The 19432-nt window shown below is 49.4% G+C and overlaps 1 protein-coding gene across 2 annotated transcripts in view; it reads left to right on the forward strand.

The window, feature by feature from the left end:
- Positions 1-19432, forward strand: part of PHACTR3 (phosphatase and actin regulator 3) — a 244500-nt gene that overhangs the window by 157502 nt on the left and 67566 nt on the right. For both annotated transcript variants that reach the window (XM_046679337.1, XM_046679335.1), the window contains exons 5-7: positions 9329-9541; positions 15242-15416; positions 16234-16481. In XM_046679337.1, the coding sequence (XP_046535293.1) occupies positions 9329-9541; positions 15242-15416; positions 16234-16481 (636 nt within the window). The remainder of the gene's footprint in view (positions 1-9328; positions 9542-15241; positions 15417-16233; positions 16482-19432) is intronic.

A 19432-nucleotide genomic window follows, 5' to 3' on the forward strand; every position in this document is an offset into this window, starting at 1 on the left:
ACTAAAAAGAAATGAAGAAACTCTCCAAGAAAGATGCAACGTAAGGATTATAGGTATACCAGAGGGAGAAGAGAGGGAGAAGGGGGCAGAAAGCCTATTCAAAGAAATAATGGCTGAGAACTTCCTAAACCTGGTGAGAGAGATGGAACTTCATGTGACAGAAGCCAATAGATCTCCAAACTTTATCAATGCAAGAAGACCAACCCCGAGGCATATAGTAGTGAAGCTAGCAAAAGTCAATGACAAGGAGAGAATACTAAGGGCAGCCAGGCAGAAGAAATTAACCTACAAAGGAACCCCCATCAGGCTATCAGCAGATTTCTCAGCAGAAACTTTACAGGCTAGAAGAGAGTGGAATGATATATTCAAAAATCTGAAGGACAAAAACCTACAGCTGAGAGTTCTCTACCCAGTGAAAAAATATCCTTCAAATATGATAGAGAAATAAAAACTTTCCCAGATAAACAAAAATTAAGGGAGTTCATTGCCACAAAACCTCCTCTTCAGGAAATGCTCAGGAAAACCCTCATTCCTGAAAAATCAAAAAAAGGAAAGGGGCTACAAAACCAAGAGCAAAGGAGATAAGTAGAAGGGCAACAACAGAGAGTAGCAGCTCTCCATCAGAACAGATTAAACCATGGGACGAGAAACAAAGGAAATAGAAGAAAACCGGAAAACAAGACATAAAATGGCAGTGGTAGGCCCCCACATTTCAATAATCACTCTAAATGTAAATGGATTGAACTCTCCAATCAAAAGACACAGAGTGGCAGGATGGATAAAAGAACAAGACCCAACAATATGCTGCCTCCAGGAAACACACCTCAGCCCCAAAGACAAACACAGACTCAGAGTGAAGGGATGGAGAACAATACTCCAAGCTAATAATGAACAAAAGAAAGCAGGTGTCGCTATACTAATATCAGACAAAGTAGACTTCAAAGCAAAACAGATAAAGAAAGACAAAGAGGGACAGTATATAATGATAAAAGGGACTCTCCACCAGGAAGACATAACACTTATAAATATGCACCCAACACAGGAGCACCAAAATTTGTAAAGCAACTCTTAATAGAACTAAAAGAAGACATCAACAACAATACAATCATAGTAGGGGACCTCAACACACCATTAACACCAATGGACAGAACATCCAGACAGAAAATCAACAAGGAAATTATAGAATTAAATGAAAAATTAGACCAGATGGACTTAATAGATATATATAGAACACTTCATCCAAAAACAGCAGGTTACACATTCTTCTCAAGTGCACATGGAAGATTCTCAAGGATAGACCATATTTTGGGAAACAAAGCAAACATCAATAAATACAAGAGAGTTGAAATAATATCAAGCATCTTTTCTCATCATAATGCTATGAAACTAGAAATCAACTACAAGAATAAAGCAGAGAAAGGTGCGAAAATGTGCACACTAAACAACATGCTTCTGAACAAACAATGGATTATTGAAGAAATTAAAGAAGAATCAAATATTATCTGGAGACAAATGAAAATGAGAACACGACATACCAAATCATTTGGGATGCAGCAAAAGCAGTCCTAAGAGGGAAATTCATTGCAATACAGGCTCACCTCACTAAACAAGAAAAAGCTCACATAAGCAACCTCAAACGACACCTAACAGAATTAGAAAAAGAAGAACAAACAAAGCCCAGAGTCAGTAGAAGGAGGGAAATAATAAAAATAAGAGCAGAAATAAACGATATTGAAACAAAAAAGACAGTAGAAAGGATCAATGAAACAAAGAGTTGGTTCTTCGAAAAAATTAACAAAATCGATAAACCCTTAGCCAGACTCACCAAGAAAAGAAGAGAGAAATCTCAAATAAATAAAATTAGGAATGAGAGAGGAGAAATCACAACAGATACCAATGAAATACAAGGGCTCATAAGAGAATACTATGAAAAACTATATGCCAACAAATTGAACAACCTAGAAGAAATGGACAAATTCCTAGACTCCTACAACCTCCCCAAACTGAATCAGGAAGAAATGGAGAATCTGAATAGGCCAATCACAAGTAAAGAAATAGAAACAGTAATCAAAAACCTCCCCAAAAATATGAGTCCAGGACCAGACAGCTTCTCTGGAGAATTCTACCAAACATTCAAAGGAGATTTAATACCTATCCTTCTCAAACTATTCCAGAAAATTGAGGAAGATGGAGTACTCCGTAACACATTCTGTGAAGCCAACATCACTCTGATCCCCAAACCTGACAAGGACAACACAAAGAAGGAGAACTAAAGGCCGATATCACTGATGAACATAGATGCAAAAATCCTCGGCAAAATTCTGGCAAACCGAATACAGCAATACATCAAAAAGATTATACACCATGATCAAGTCAGATTTATACCAGGGACACAGGGATGGTTCAACATCTGCAAGTCAATCAACGTGATTCACTACATTAACAAATTGAGAAACAAAAACCACGTGATCATCTCAATAGATGCAGAGAAAGCATTTGACAAGATCCAACATCCATTTATGATAAAAACCCTCAATAAAATGGGTATAGAAGGAAAGTACCTCAACATAATAAAAGCCATATATGACAAACCCACAGCCAACATCATACTCAATGGACAAAAACTGAAAGCCATCCCTCTGAGGACAGGAACAAGACAAGGGTGCCCACTTTCACGACTCTTATTCAACATAGTACTGGAGGTGTTGGCCAGAGCAATTAGGCAGGAAAAAGAAATAAAAGGAATCCAAATAGGTAATGAAGAAGTAAAACTCTTGCTGTTTGCAGATGACATGATCTTATATATAGAAAACCCCAAAGAATCCATAGAAAAACTATTAGAAACAATCAACAACTACAGCAAAGTTGCAGTGTATAAAATCAACATACATAAATCAGTAGCATTTCTATACACTAACAATGAACTAACAGAAAAAGAACTCAAGAACTCAATCCCATTCACAATCGCAACGAAAAGAATAAAATACCTTGGGGTAAATTTAACCAAGGAAGTGAAGGATCTATACAATGAAAACTACAAGACTTTCTTGAAAGAAATTGACGATGACATAAAGAGATGGAAAGACATTCCTTGCACATGGATTGGAAGAATAAACATAGTTAAAATGTCCATACTACCTAAAGCAATGTACAGATTCAACGCTATCCCAATCAGAATCCCAAGGACATTCTTTACAGAAATTGAACAAAGAATCCTAAAATTCATATGGGGCAACAAAAGACCCTGAATTGCTAAAGCAATCCTGAGTAAGAAAAACAAAGCCGGAGGCATCACAATCCCTGATTTCAAAACATACTACAAAGCTACAGTAATCAAAACAGCATGGTACTGGTACAAAAACAGGTTCACAGATCAGTGGAACAGAATTGAAAGCCCAGAGATAAAACCACACATCTATGGACAGCTCATCTTCAGCAAAGGAGCAGAGGGCCTACATTGGAGAAAAGAAAGTCTCTTTAACAAATGGTGCTGGGAAAACTGGACAGCCACATGCAAAAGATTGAAAATTGGCCATTCTTTTTCACCACACACCAAAATAAACTCAAAATGGATCAAAGACCTAAAGATTAGGCCTGAAACAATAAGTCTTCTAGAAGAGAATATAGGCAGTATACTCTTTGACATCAGTTTCAAAAGAATCTTTTCGGACACTATAACTCCTCAGATGAGGGAAACAATAGACAGAATAAACAAATGGGACTTCATCAGACTAAAGAGCTTCTTCAAGGCAAGGGAAAATGGGATTGAAACAAAAAAACAGCCCACTAATTGGGAAAAAATATTTACAAGCCACTTATCTGACAAAGGGTTAATCTCCATAATATACAAAGAACTCACACGGCTTAACAACAAAAAAACAAACAACCCGATCAAAAAATGGGCAGAGGACATGAATAGACATTTCTCCAAAGAAGATATAAGTATGGCCAATAGACACATGAAAAGATGTTCATCATCGCTGATCATCAGGGAAATGCAAATCAAAACTACACTAAGATATCACCTTACACCCGTTAGATTGGCAAAAATATTCAAAACCAAGAGTGACAAATGTTGGAGAGGTTGTGGAGAAAAAGGAAGCCTCATACACTGTTGGTGGGAATGCAAACTAGTGCAGCCACTATGGAAAACAGTATGGAGATTTCTCAAAAAGTTAAAAATAGAAATACCTTATGACCCAGCCATCCCACTACTGGTTATCTATCCTAAGAACCTGAAATCAGCAATCCCAAGAGTCCCTTGCACCCCTATGTTCATGGTAGCGTTATTTACAATAGCCAAGACGTGGAACCAATCTAAATGCCCAGAAACTGACGATTGGATAAAGAAGATATGGTATATATACACAATGGAATACTACTCAGCCATAAAAAAGGACAAAATTGTTCCATTCGCATCAACATGGATGGACCTCGAGGGTATTATGTTAAGGGAAATAAGCCAGACAGAGAAAGACGAACTCTATATGACTCCACTCATAGGTGGAAGTTAACATATAGACAAGGAGAACTGATCGGTGGTTACCAGGGAAAAGAGAGGGTTGGGGGAGGACACAAAGGGTGAAGTGGTGTACCCACAACATGACTAACAATAATGTACAACTGAAATCTCACAAGGTTGTAATCTATCATAATCTTAATAAAAAAAATTCAGCTCCCCAGTCATACCAGCCACTTGTCAGGTGCTCATTGGCCACACGTAGCTAGTGGCTACTGTAATGGATAGGGTGGAAACGTTTCCATCATCTCAGAAAGCTCCATTGGGCAGCACTGAGTGTGAGAGCTAGCTGTGTGTACACTTTGGTGCACAGGCGGGGGAGTTTTTGCTGTTTGGATTGGCGAGCCCTTCCAGAGTTTTCTGCACCAGCAGAGACCCTGTGACCCACAAAGCCAACACCCTTTACAGAAAACGTTTGCTGACCCCTAGTTTGGCAAATGGATATGGGACAGGGCGAACCACAAGGCTGGGAGCTCAGAGGCCATGCTGAGATCCAGGCAGAGGCCATGGCAGGTGCCACTGGGAGGACAAGTGGACACTTGTGAGAAATATTTTGGAAGTAGAGGACACAGGATCTATCCATGAATTAGCTAGAAGGGGCGAGGTACAGGGTGGAGAAGGCAAGAGAGGGATCAATTGTTGTGTCCAGTCTGACTGCACAGTTGGGGATGGCGGGCTGTGTAGTAAGCCTGGTGAAGATGGGGATTTGTCTTGGTCAATGCCATGTCCACAGCTCATAGATGAGTGCCTGGGCCCTGTAATGGTTTAAGGACATTTGCAAGATGGATGGATGGATGAGTTAGAGAAGGGGAAGACTGGGAAGGGGTTTCTTATGGGAAATCAAGAGATGGGTTTGGATGTGTTCCATTGTACCTATTTGACCTCCAGATGGAGATGTCAAAGTGGCTGATAATGTACGAGTCTGGAGCTCTGAGGAAAGGACAAGGGTTGACAGAGATGGGATTGGTTCTGAAGCCAGAGGACTGGATGGGATCACCCAGTGAGAGAGTTAGATGGAGTCAAGGACCAACAGTTGGATTCTGGGACAGCCCAGGTGGAGCCTGCGAGAGGCTGAGCAGGTGCAGCCAGTGTGGCAGGAGGGAACCAAGGCAGAACCAGGAGAGTGTGGTGTCCAGAAGCCAAAGAGAAAAGTGTTCAAGGTGGGGAGACTGAAGGACTGTGCTGAGACAGATCCAGGTGGGCCTGCTCTGGCTGAGCCAGGGTGGGGACCCTGCCCCGGGCCCGCTCTGTCTCCTGTTAAGCCTGCCTTTGGCAACACTGCCAAGAGAACCATGGAGTCCAGTTCAGACACTGCTCACCTTGTCCAGACTCACAGGTCTGTGGAAGGAGACTGTGTCCCAGAGGGAGAAACTGGCCTGTCCGTGTTTCCATGGTGGCAGGACCCAGGCTTGTGCTGTGAGTGTGTCACAGCTCTGGAGCTCGCTGTGGGCCTTGCTCACAAGTAGATGCTACGACGTGTCTCTTCAGAAATCTAAATAGTGTCTACCTCAAGTGGTGGTTCCCAACCATGGGCATTTTCCCCCTCCCGCCCACCCCTGGGGACATTGGGCAGTGTCTGGAGACATTTTTGGTTGTCAGAACTGTTGGCATCTGAGCCTGCAGAGCCCAGGGATGCTGCTAAACATCTTACAGGGCAGCCCCTCACAACAAAGAATTGTCTGGCCCAAAATGTCAGCAGTGCCGAGGTTGAGAACCCCTGACTTGGAACGAGAGGGAGACTCATCCATGGTCTAAAATCACCTTTTACCTCAGGCCGCGTGGCCCATGACTGTCCAAAGTTGGACAAGTGCTGCCCAGCTTCAGACCTCCATCTGGGACCTCACGTCAGCCTCACCTCCCTTGTAGTGGGCAGAATTAGGTATTTTATACAGATATTTGTACAGATGAGGAAACAGAGGCTCAGAGAGGTAGAGACCAACGTCACACGTCTGGAAATGAGTCAAACACAACAGAGGAAGGATGTGGGTGACGGATATGCTTGAGGCCAGGTAAGTCCTTCCTGTGCCATCTGTCCACCCCAGAAACCATGACTTTGGAAACATGTGGGGTGCCCAGAGGACAGAAACTGAGCCTGTACAGAGTACCGCGAGCTCCTGCCAGCCCCAGGCCTGGTGCTTCCAGCTGCAAGCTTGGCCGCTGAGGGCCTGGGTCCGGAGCATCGTCTCCCAGGCTTAGTGTCCACTGCCCTGTGCTGATTTACACAAGACAGGAAACCCAACAAAGTCGTTGGACTGGTGCTCACATGGTGAGAAAGGACATTTCCATGCTCACATGTAGCTTAACAAGGAAACCGCACAACTGTTTTTACCTAGAAAGCACAAAATGTTTATTTTAATGTTATTATTAGTGCAAAACTCATTAAATAAAACAATCAGAACTGAAGACTCGTAGAAGTTGTAGGTTACATTTCATGGGACATAATGATAGTCTTGAAATCTAGGAGTCTTTAAAAACTATTAGCAAATAACACATTTGAGGATAGTTTTATAAATAATAACAACAATAACAGTGTGGGTATCCATGCAGGACACAGGAGCAAGCAGCATCCTGTGACGGTTGTTCTCAGTTCAGGCTAACTTCATGATACAGAGCTGAGCTGCCTTCTGCAGGAGGTGGGGAAGGGGCATCTTCTTTCTCAGATTTTGCACATCAGGAGTTAGAAGAGCCAGCCCTTCTAAGGCAAAGTCTTCATTTGCATGAGCTTCACAAGAGTAAGGGCCAGGCCTGAGGTTTTCAACTCCCAACAGGGACAGTAAAAGAATAGAAGTGGTGGTAACAATGGGACATGCAGTGTTCGCTTCTAAAGTGTGGCTGGAAGCTCTGGAAGGTAAGGAGTGGGCGTGCCTCAGTCAGCACTGTGTTTTCAGCACCGCGGACAGCGCCCTGCCCACGGTAGGCCCTCCGGGAGCATTTCCTGGTGGATGGATGAGTCCCACACAGTGACTTCAGGTCCAGTCGGGCTGTCCCCGGGGAGTGTTAGTGTCTTCCTCCTTATGTGTTTGTAATGATGAAACGAGGCAGTGTGTGGTCAGGGCCTTGCCCAGGGCTGGGCACTGGGGATGTGCTCTGGGGAGGCAGGGTGTGCTGGGGTCCTGAGGTGGGATGAGAGGCTGCCTCTCTTGCATCAGGGAGGAAGGAATAAAGGGGATGTCAGGGACAGTAGGTTTGTGTTTGAGTTAGGAATCTGAGGAGAGCCCCCCCATCTGACGGCCTCAGTTTCCCCTGTAAAGCTGGAGGTGAAGCTGCATGGGAGAAGGTGAAGGGGAAGTGAGAAGCTGGAGGTAGGAAAAGGACAGAAAGGTTCGAAGCATGTGACTGCAGGGGAGGCAGAGTTGAGAGGCCTGGAGGGGAGGTGCCTGAGATGGCCACAATGGTGCTTCTGTGTCATTGTCTTTCTCCTGCGGCACTTGGCAGGGATGGAACCAGCAGATGAAGACTTCGTCCAGAGATGGGATTTTTCCAGAGAGTTAAATGAGAAGGAAGTGAGGCAGAGGACTTAGAGGATATCCTGGGAAGGTTGTTGCAGTGATGGATGGTGGGACTTGAGCTGGATAAAGAGAAAAGTGAGAAAGGAGAGGGTTGATGGATTGGGAGAAAGCAGAGGGGTGGACAGGCTCAGGAGGCAGTGCTCAAGGAGGTGGAGGAGCAGTTCTGGGGGATCCTGAGCCAGCAGCTGGAAGGAGAGGGGAAGGGGGCCCTGGGCAGGCTGACGCTCCTTAAAGGTTGACCCTGTCCCTCTCCCGCCCCTGGTCTTGGCCGGCATGCCTGGGGGCAGGGCTGCTGAAAACCAGACATGTAAAATCAGTGGCTGCTGATTCTGAGGGTCTGCAATGTGCCAGTCACACATCTCATTGTCATTTCTTGTTTAAACCTTGCAACAATCCTGTGAGGGACTTTTGTTGTTAGTGTAATGTATGTGTTGGAGAAGAGAATAATTTTCTCTCAACCTTTGTGGGCTCTTGGGTGAGACAACCCTGTAATAAGAGACAGATTAACAAGAGAAAAACAGAAGTTTAATAACACATATACCTTCTGGGAGAGACCCAGGAAAACCGAGTAACTAGCCAAAATGGCTGAAGCCACCACCTTAAATAGCATCTTCAGCTAAAGACAAAAGAAGATGTTGGGGGTGAGGGGGAGTCAGTTACGAGCGGTGACGAGGAAAAGTACAGTAAACGAGGCTAAGGTTATCATGCAGATTTAAGTCCTGGCCTTCTGCACTGATAAGAGTTTCTAGAGATAAGGTCATCCCCTCTTCCTGGTACATCAAGGGAGACACCCTTACAAATGGAGATTATCTTTAAGATAACCAGCCTAAAATAATCCTTATGCCAAAGAAACGTATTTTAGGGTGACAAATTCCACTCCTCTTCACATATGTGGGTCAGTGGAAGCGCAGGAAGTTTAGTAACTTATCCAAGATCACAGAGTGAGTGCAGGGGCCGACTGGAGCCTGAGTGTGTCTCGTTCTAAAGCGTGTGATCATGGGCAGCACCCCCTGCTCTAGGTGAGCTTGGAGCTTTGGCACCACCTATTGAGTGGAAAATGGGACAGAATCATCTGGACTCTTGAAGTTATTTCCCTCCTTCTTTCCCCCTCCTCCTCTGTTGGCTTCTGATGTTTCTGTTGATAGTTGAACTCACAGGAAGTATGTGTCTGTGTGTGAAGTGACCCCTCTGTACTCTGCTCCATGTCCCACCCAGCCAAAGCCCCTTTCTCTCCTCACACACATCCACCCCAGTCGGAGGAACCATAGTTTGTGAATTCTCTGTTTTGCCTTTGAACCAGCCAAGATGCCGTCAGCATCCAGAGGTGAAGAAACAGATGCTGCCGGCAGCCTTCCGCCTACCATGGATGATTCCTCTGAAGCCTTAGCTGGGTCCGAGTCCCTGGACAGTCCTCCAAGACCCCTGGAGAGATCCATGGGCCAGCTCCCCAGCCCCCCACTGCTGCCCACCCCGCCGCCCAAGGCAGGCTCCAAAACTACAAAAAATGTCACAGGTGGGTCCACATGCATCTGCCTATCCACCCATCCATCCTCCTTTCCATCCTCCTTTCCTTCCTTCCTTCCTTCCTTCCGTCCATCCATCCATCTATGCCTTCAACCAGGCCTGATTGGGCTGCTACTGTGGACTGGTTCTCACCCTTTGCTTCTGTGATCAGGGCTCTGGGCAGATCCAGGGGAGCAGAACTGGAGGTAGGAGGGCTGTTCTTAGTGAGGAGCTCTGGTTCTCAAGAGCAGACCACTAGGGCTCCCTCAGGCAAATGGAGCAGTCTGTTTGCAGGAATCAAAAGTGTCTTCTAGAACCTGAATGCAGGGGATGCAACCAGCCCACAGGATGAGGACGTTCTGTCTGTCTGGATGTTCAGGTGTCTGTCCTTCTATTTCTGCTTCTTTCTGAGTCAATCTCTCTCTCTCTCATTCTCCCCATCCCCTTCCCTACCTCAGTCTCTCTCACCGTCTCTGCTCACCTCTGTTTCACTGATTCTCTCTCCAGTGAGCTCTGTCCAGCAAGGCAGAGCCTGGAATAAACACCAGACTGTAGGGTGCTGGGCAGAGAGGGGAGCACAGCTGGGCAGAGGCCCCCAAAGGCATCTACTTCTGTAGCCTTAGCCATGCTGCGTGAATAATCCCAGGAAGTCGAGACATTTACCTTTCCAGCTTGAGTTTCTCTTGTCCCATCACTGCGGAAAACAGGAGACACTGCTGATCTCAGGGAAAAAGCAGGCCCTTCGCTAAGAGGTGATTGTTTATAAAAGTAAATCCTTACATGTTACCTTTGGTAGCAGAGGTGGGTCTGAAGATGACAATGGATGGCAGAGCTCAGTAGTTTTGCTCTAAGCCCTTGACTGCCACCTGTAATACCACTTACCAGCCCAGGCACTCCAAGGAGGCCGAGTACACACAGCCCATTCAGAACCCATGGGCCAGGCCCTCGAGAGAGGGCACAGGTGCTCAATTTACAGTTGAGGAAACTGAGGCTCAGGAGGTTCCAGCAACATCTCCCAGGTCCCGTAGCTGATGGCGATTCGAACCTAGATCTGGCCCGAAGCTCATAAGCCCTGCACTGCTTCCCCGCTGGAACAGCCTTCCCTCGCTTCACCTGGTCGATGCCTGTGCCTCCCCGTGCCTCCTTCAGGGCAGCCTCCCCTGACCCCGACCCCACAGCAGCATGCACCTTGCCTTCCAGCGTGTACCACGTCGCCTCACTGTGTGTGGCAGGTTGAATGGTGTCCCCTCAAAATTCACATCCACCTGGAACCTCAGAACATAGCCTATTTGGAAAAGGGTCTTTGCAGATGTAATTAGATAAAGATCAAGTGAGATTCATCCTCGGTTAGGGTGGGCCCTAAATCCAATGAGGGTGTCCTTTTGAGAGGCACAAATGGACACACAGAGAAGATGATGTGAAGATGGAGGCAGAGACTTAAGTGACGTCTACAAGCCAAGGCATGCCGAGGATTGCCAGCAACCACCAGAAGCTGGGGTGGAGGCCTGGGGCTGTTTCTCCCTCACGCCCCTAGAAGGAACCAGCCCTGCTGAGTTTGGACTTCTGCCCTCTAGAACCGTGAGAGGATACACTTCTGTTGTTCTAAGGTACTCACCTTGTGATAGCAGCGCAGGAACCAAATACTCCTTGCCTGTAGCATTATTTGTCCGACTCTGCCTCCCTCCCCAGATTGTAGCCTCACGAGAGCCGTCGTGTCTCTGGTTCACCCTCAGATGCCCATGCCTGGCACACAGCAGTGCTGGGCGAGTGCCGATGGCTGTGACTGAAGGAACAAATGGATGTCCTGACCCGCTGTCTGCTTTTTGCATCTTTCTACATCTCTGGGAATGAGTCGAAGTATTCAGTCCTAGGGTGACGTGACCACACAGATTAGAGGAACAGTTTTGTCAACAAATAAGAGGCATAAACTGCAAGAAAAGCAAAAATGTTTATGGGATCTCAAGAAGTGCAATTTGGGGAGCACAGATTCAGGTAGAAACCCAAATAGTGTCTCACTAAGGAGTAAAACTCAGGGGCTTTTAAAGGCAGGGAAGAGAGGTTGTATTACAAAGAATTTTAATTGGCATTGGAGGCAGAGAGCTAGTCTTGGCTAAATGCTGATTGGCTGTTGATTCTGTCTTCAGAAAGTCCACTATCCTCAGTCTTTGTGGTCAGGATGTCTGTTCTCCTGCTGACATCTCAAACAACGGCTTGTAAAATGATTGCCATTTTGGCCCAGTCCAGAGATTCAGAACAGCAAGGCAGTTTCTCTGGAAAGGCAGTTCCAACTCCATTTTTTAAAATGGCTCCACTACAGTCAGTTTTGACAGTTTTGAGGCAAAATAATGCTGTCTTGGATCTTGTTACTGTCTCTGTGCTAATCCCCTTTTCCATCCATTGAGATCTGAAACCATGGGAACTCCATATGGTTAGGCACCATCGCGGCGCTTCATTCCAGCTCACGTGTAATTTGTATGGACCCTCAATAGCTCAGTGGCCCAGAGACTCTGCCTGTGCCATGATTGGGAAAGATCAGGCCTCTGACTGCATGAGTTTAGTCTAAGTGACTGCTCTGCTTTGTTCCCACGTGCTAAATTCTGGGTTCTCGGGGGCCTCTGACTTCCACCCGCCCCTCACTTGCAAGGAACTCCAGGACATCGGGGCATTTTGTGACGCAACATCAATTAATGTGGGAGCTGGATTAGGAGCAGGAGTGGACAAGACGGTGGTCACAAGCTTTGGACTGCGGCCTGGATCTCTTACAGCTGAGACTATGTTTCGGAGACTTTGTCTTAATTTTCTGGGCTCTCCCTTTTTCCTTTTCTTTTCCGGGAGATGTTGGTTTCAGCATGTGGACGCAAGGTGGCAGCAGAGGAAGAGAGGCTCCTCTCCTGGGCTTCACTGGGGCTCGGGGGGACAGCCCGCACAAGCTGAGTCTCCACTGGGCCTTTCTTGTCTGAGACCTGCTGGCTGCAGCTGCCCCCATCCTGCCGGCTTCCTCACCCCACCCTCCGCTGGGCGTCGGGGAGTCACCTGCCCCGAATCCCACCCACAGACTTGCTTTGCTGGGTCTGCATGGTGTTTTAATATTTTTTTCAAATGGGTTGCCAACATTTTAAACGTGTTAAAGTATGTTTAGATATTAAATATGATGTATGAAAATGTGGGGAAATTTTTACCTGTAGTCCACATTTCTGGCTTTTCTTGAAGTCCTCTCTCTGGCAGTCCCCTGAGTCGCCACAGCACCCCTGAGAAGGGCAGGCGTTCCTCTGTCTGCCGCATCCCTGCCCTTTTGTATGAATTGCACGAGTCCCCCTGACTCACCTTTGTTCAACCTGCCTGGACCCTGGAGACGTGTGAGTTACCCCCTCAGGGCAAAGCTTTTCCTGCCCTGGTCCAGCTGGGTGACAGTCAGCTCCCTGCATGGGGTCCCATGGCCTCTGCCAACTACGCTGGGCGTCACTGTCCCAGATTCCAATCCCAGCCCCCACCACCTCCTGGAGGCATGACCTTGAGTGGGCTTCTGAACCTCAGTTTGCTCTTCTGAGAAATGGGAGTGATAAGAGGTCCCCTGGGCAGGTAGAGTGCTCAGCAGAGTGGTAAGTGGGAGACACATGTTCGGTGTGTCTATGATTGACGGTAGGGGACCCTGGGGGGAATTCCAGCTGAGTAAGCACAGGCAAGCCATGTTGCCTCGGTTTCCCCATGTGTACAACAGGCTAGTAGTGCCTTCCTGGTAGGACTTGGGTGAGGATCAGAGGCAATGATGGTTAGAGCATCACCTGCTTGGAACGTGGTCGCTGTGCCGAGCAGGGGCAGACCCTGGAGGGGCTGAGGCTGCTGGAGGATGAGCTGGCGGAGTGTCTTGGGGACCCCCCTTGGGTGGAGCCCCCACTCTACTCTGCCCTGCCCATGCCTGGCCACATCTTGCACTGCTGGCACCATCTCATCCCTAGGCTCTCAGCTCAGATGTCCCCTCTGCAGAGAGGTTCACCTCAGTGCCCTGCGCCTGCGCCCAAGTACTCTGAGCCTGTCCACCCGCTCAGCCCTCTCCCTGATCGCTTTGCTTTCTGGCTGCTATTCCTCTGCCTGCTCCGCCCACCTGGCCCGGAGGCCCGTTGAGGGCAGGGCCTGGGCTGTCTCCCTCTTACATGGCTGTGTCCAGCAGATGTTCCTGGAGAAAGCTCCACAGCAAGTCCTCAAGGAGATTCAGAAGCTCCCTTCTAGCTTTGAGTTCTTCTTCTTTTGATGCCATCCACATTCCAGGATGGCATCGGAAACGTTTTGGTTTTTGGGAAGTAGATGTGGTTTATATCTCTTTCTTTTTCTCCTGTTGGTGTTTAAAAGGGGATTTGATTTGTTTGTACCCATCCAGCTGGAGCCTGCCTCTGCTGAGACACATGTAGGAAGGAGAATCTGTGTCTGAACACCTACTGGGTGCCAGACCCTCTGCCTCCTGCTAGGCTCCTGTGGGCCCCGCCCGGGAGCTGTTAGCCCATTTTACAGTCAGGAAGGCTGAGCCTTCAAGAGCCAATGGGACTTGCCCGGGTCTCACAGCTAGGAAGTGGCAGATTGAGAATGGAGGCCAGATTCGTGTAATGACGAACCCGTGCTTCCTGCCACCCGAGTACCTCTCGCTGTGCAGGACTGGGAGCTCACGCTCAGGAAGCACCTGCTGAGGGAAGGGCGCCTGGCCTTCTTAGGCTGGGTTTGAGCATCTGTTCTGAATCATCTGCAGACTTATCCTAGGTAAATAAATGTTCACTGGACACGTCTTAAGTGCCAGGCCTGGGGATGCAGCAGTAAGAAAGCGAGATGCAGGCCCTGCCTGGAGGCTCCAAGTCGGTTGAGAAGGACAGAGCTGATGAATCAGTTGGTTTCCAGTGGGAGGAAAGGGTGTTGGGGCTGCCTGGGTCCACAGGACAGGTACAGGAGACTCAAACAAGGGTGGGGATTCACAGAAGTTCCCCTGAGATAGTGATGTTGGGGCAGAGGAGGGGAAAAGCATTTCAGGCAGAGGGAACAGCCTGTACAAAGGTTCAGAGTAGAGAGAGAACACATGGTATCTTCAAGGACTGGAAAGATCCTCACATGCTGGAAGGAAAAGAACATAGAGACAGTGGAGGAAATAAAGCCAGAGGGCCGAGCAGGGGCAGTCTGTGGGACCCTGGGACTGGGTCATGAGCCCCGATCACGTCTTAAAGAAAATGGCAGAGCTGTGATCAGATTCACCTTCCAGAAAGCTCCCACTGGGTGAGGTACAGGGAGAGGGTTGGAGACAGACGTGAATTGATGGTGTGGGGATGCAGAGAAGGGGCCCTGGTCGTCTTCCAGGCTGAGTGATGGCTGCAGAGCTTGGGAAATTCTCCCAGCTTCCACAAAAGGAAGTGTGGCTTCAGGAAGCTGGGTTGCTAGCAGAGGAACAGGCAGGAGGGTTTTCTGTGCCTGAGACCCTGCGGGGGCCTGTTGGCACAGAGTCTCTGGAGCTCAGCCCCGGCAGAGGGCTCTGTGGTTGGAGTGGCACTGGACCGAGGCACACCCTGTCTCTGGCTTCGGGGGCAGGGGTCTGGGGCAGCATCTTGGACTGGGTGATGGTAGGTTCGCCGGGCCAGGGGCCTGTGTCCTGTCTGCTCATGGTCTTGTCTTTCAGTAAGGCCCTCCTCCCCACACCCTGAGATTAGGTTCCTGTTGGTTCCTCTCGCACCTGCAGGCCAGCCTGCACTCTTCCAAGGCTCTGGAGGGAAGAGTACTGACCCGCTCCTCCGAGGACAGCTTTCCACGCCCACGGGGTCTCCGCATCTTACCACTGTCCACCGGCCACTGCCCCCCAGCCGTGTCATCGAGGAGCTGCACAGGGCGCTGGCCACCAAGCACCGCCAGGACAGGTGAGGCCTTCTCCTGGTGAGGGACACCTGTGCACCTGGACTCCCACTCTGGCCAGCCTCATGGGGTGCACCTGTGCAGTCACCGGGGCGGGGGGGGGGGGGCGCCCAGGGCTGGGCTCAGGGCTTTGCTATTGCCTTCTTGAAATTCTTAATAACTTTGGAACGAGGAGCCCCACATTTTCACTTTGCATTGGGCTCTGCAAGTTACGTTGCTGGTCCTCATTGCCACATTCCGGGATGGGACAGGCGGAAGGTGTAGGCACCATGGGAACCTGGCCGCAAAGCCCCCGCAGAGGATCCAGGGTGGGGTGGGAGCGTCACAGGAGAGTCGTGAGAAAGAAGTAACTGTCCCCTTGTCCGAGGGCTCTGAAGGCTTCCAGTTTCCATCAGGCCAGAGTGTAAGAAAGCCTGTTCCTAAACTCACTCTTTTATTCTTGATCTCATGTGGGTCATAAAGTGCAAAGGAGAAGTGAATTGTTGGAGGGCAGAACAGATGACAGAACATACATATGGTTTGGAAAATGCCCGTCTCTGTTCTCGGGAAGTCCTTGGTCTAAGTTGCACTGAGTTTTGGCAGGTTTTATTACATGCACGTCTGTGCCGTTCAACACAGTGCGTTCTGAATGGCCGTGTACCTGGGACTCAAAGTCGTGTGTGCCCTCCGGCGCTTCTTGTCCTGTGTAGTTAGGGCAGAAGCCGAGAAGTCACATGCACTTGAGGGCTGTCTTTGCAACATTCATTGTAAGCCCCTAAGTTGGTTTGCTGGGTTTCCAGGTGAAGGGGACAACGTGCAACCTGAATTCTTTTTCCGATGCAGTTTTCAAGGAAGGGACAGTAAAGGGTCCCCGAGGAAGCGGGTGGACGTCCGTCTGTCGAGAACGTCCAGCATGGAGCGGGGCAAGGAGCGGGAGGAGGCTTGGAGCTTCGACGGGGCCACGGACAACAAGCGGACAGCAGCTCAGGAGTCCGAGGAGAACAAGGAGAACCTGATCCTGAACTCCGAACTCAAGGACGACCTGCTTCTGTATCAGGACGAGGAGGCGCTGAATGACTCCATCATTTCTGGTGAGGAGAGGGTGGATCCTGCCTGTGGGAGGTGGGGTCGTGGGGCGGGGCGCAGAGCCTGTGCTTGAGTTGGCGCTTCTGCCGCGAGCACAGAGGAGGGACAGGGTCGGGGGCCTGCGCCCGGGAGTAATGGAAGGAGACTCCCCTCTGAAGACGAGCAGGGGTGCGTGCCGACGGCTCAGGCACCGGTTAGGAGGCACCGAGGGAGCTTGTTTGATTTTGATAATTGCATATTAATTTTCATGTATGTTTGAAAAAACACAGAAGTGACTCAGCAAGTGGCTTTGAGACTATCACTACTTGGCATGACATGGCAGAAAGCAGAGTAGGTGGTACTCAGATGTCCAGTGTTTGGAAAATATAGCGAAAAATGCTAATTGGAAAGCTAGATGAGGTGGAAGGGGGAGGAGGGGATTGATTCCAATGGCCATCTCAGGAATGGGGTACATGTGATGGTGCCTGCTTGTTTGGGACCGCCAGCTCTGTATCTGTCCTTGTGATGTGTTCTTGAGGTCAGAGTAATTGCTCTGTCCTCCCCTTGGGGACTCGGGCTCAGGAAGACAGACACCCCCATAATAAATAGCAGAGGCGCAGGCCAGGAGTAGGCAACACTGAGAGAGTTTACTGTGCACCTGGCGCAGCCTGTGCTGAGTGCCTGTCACTCACGGGAGGGCCGGGGGTGGACATGGCTGTCGGCCTTGGAGGCGGGGTTGTTGTTGTTGAGTGAAGGGTATTGTTCTCCCTGGAAGCATCTCATGGTGACTGTATGGCCATGGGCAGAGCTCTGGGTGAGGCACTGGGGGATCTGGCCGAGGAAGTTCCTTCCTCCATCGGTGTTGGGTGGGAAATGGGGAATGGGCTGATGTTGACCCTGCTCCTGGCTGGTACTCAGGGTGTACGGGCAGTGGGCACCATGACCAAGTGGACAGACCAGGAGCCCATGTTAGACAGCAGCCTTGGCTTTCACCCTTCCAGTCCCCTTGCATTCCTCTGAGCCTCTCCTCACCTGGTCTAGTGAAGCATTCCTGGGAGTGCATGCTGCAGTGTATGCAGGGCACTGACATCCCGTGTGTGCAAGAGGCTGACTTTGACAGTTGAATCAGTGTCTTCTTGGCAGAAACTCGGAGCCAGTCATTGGCCAAAGGGCCCCCAACATCTCAGAGGAGGCTGAAGCCTGCAGTGTTTCCCAAATTTATCTGGCCTGGGAACGCTCCCCTAAGCACCCGTCAGCCTCCTGCAGGATTGGGTTACATGGGACCATATCGAGAACAGCTGCTGTAAGCAGGGTCACAGGCTGAGCTGGGTCCCTCAAGCTCAGCACCGCGGACAGAGGGGGCTGGATGATTCTCCGTGGTGGGGGCTTCTCTCTGCTCTGTAGGGTGTTAGCAGCATCCCTCACCTCTACCCACTAAACCATGCTCCCTCCAGCTCGAGGGGATGATCCTTCCTGCCTCTTTCACCTCTGGTGGCTCCAGGCGGCGCTGGGCTTGAGGCCACATCGCTCTGGTCTCTGCCTCATCTTCACATCGCCTTCTCTTTTTCTCCCTGTGTCCTCTCCTTTTCTTATAAGGACACTAGTCATTGGATTTAGGGCCCATCTGGATGATCTCCTCTTTTGAGATCCTTAATTACATCTGCAAAAACAGATTACATCTTTTCCCAAATAAGGTCACATTCACAGTTTTCCGGGTGCACATTATCTTTGGAGGTCACCGTTCCACCTGCTACACCACTCTTCATGGCGTGACGTATTCCTCTCCTTGTTGAGCAAAGTCAGCCCCCAGGGTCTTTCATCCCCACCCCTACCCGTTCCTGGGGCTCTCTGCAGCGGGGCCAGCCCACCCGCCTGAGGTGGGACCTGTTGTAGGAAGGAGCTGCCGGCCTGCCCTTGCAGCCCTGGGCATGTCCCCCTCCTGTCTCGGCCCCCTTTCCTGGTTGATTAGATCAAACCCCCTCGTCCTCAGCTCTTATGACAACACCCTGAGCTTTCCTTCATAGCTTGGACACAGTTGCAATTTTACATTGGTTTTGTCATTATCTGACTATTGCCTGTTTCCCCATTAACCCACCAATTAATCAGTTATTATTGATTATCTAACTTACATGTTTGACTATTGTCTGCATGAGGGACAGTGCCTGCATCTGTCTGTGCACCATGATACCTTGTCCATGGAGTGCCTGGTTCTGAGTGAGAGTCCGTGGGTCACTGCTGTGTGAATGGCTTTCCATACCATTTCCAGCTCTCATTCGTTGGGTTCATTCCTTCAGCCCATGTCCCCTGAGCTCCAGGATGCCTCTCTGTTGACTCAGCACATCCACGTGGGGTCTGGTAGGCATTGCTGCCCTAATGTCTTCAGATATGAGCTCTTGATCTTTGCCTCCAACCCAGACTATTCCCATCCCTGTATGTGGTGCCTCTGACCTGCCTGTGGCCTGGAGCCATGTTATCACTCTCTTGACTTTGCACCTGATGTCCAGATGGCCGTAAGTCCTCTTGGCTCCTTGGAACTGACCTGAGGTCCAGCCATTTCTCCTTCTCTCTACATGCTGTCCATCCTTCCTGCCAGGACCTGGCCTCCTGTGGTCTCCCTCTCACTGCCATCACCCCTTTTCTGGTGTGTTTCCCACACCGCCAGATGTCAGGTAATGTCACCCCTTGCTCACATCCCTTCAGGGGCTTCCCAGAACCTGTGTGGCCTGTCCTGGTCATCCATGGGCTCGTCTCCTCCCCATGCTCCCTGAGACCCAGCTGTGCATGGGCCCTCGTTGCTCCTCACACACACCAACCATGATCTGCTGACCACAGGACTCTCACTGTCCCCCAGAGGTGTGCGCAGCTCCACTGGATTTAACACACCTCCTTGTCCAGGAAGCCAGCCCTGTGCGAACAGCCGACCCCTCCTCGCAGCGGTTCTGTGGGCTCTTCGCTTGGCCTTACTTTCCCCGCTGCA

Source organism: Equus quagga, chromosome 12 (assembly GCF_021613505.1).
Source record: "Equus quagga isolate Etosha38 chromosome 12, UCLA_HA_Equagga_1.0, whole genome shotgun sequence".
Classification (NCBI taxonomy): domain Eukaryota; kingdom Metazoa; phylum Chordata; class Mammalia; order Perissodactyla; family Equidae; genus Equus; species Equus quagga.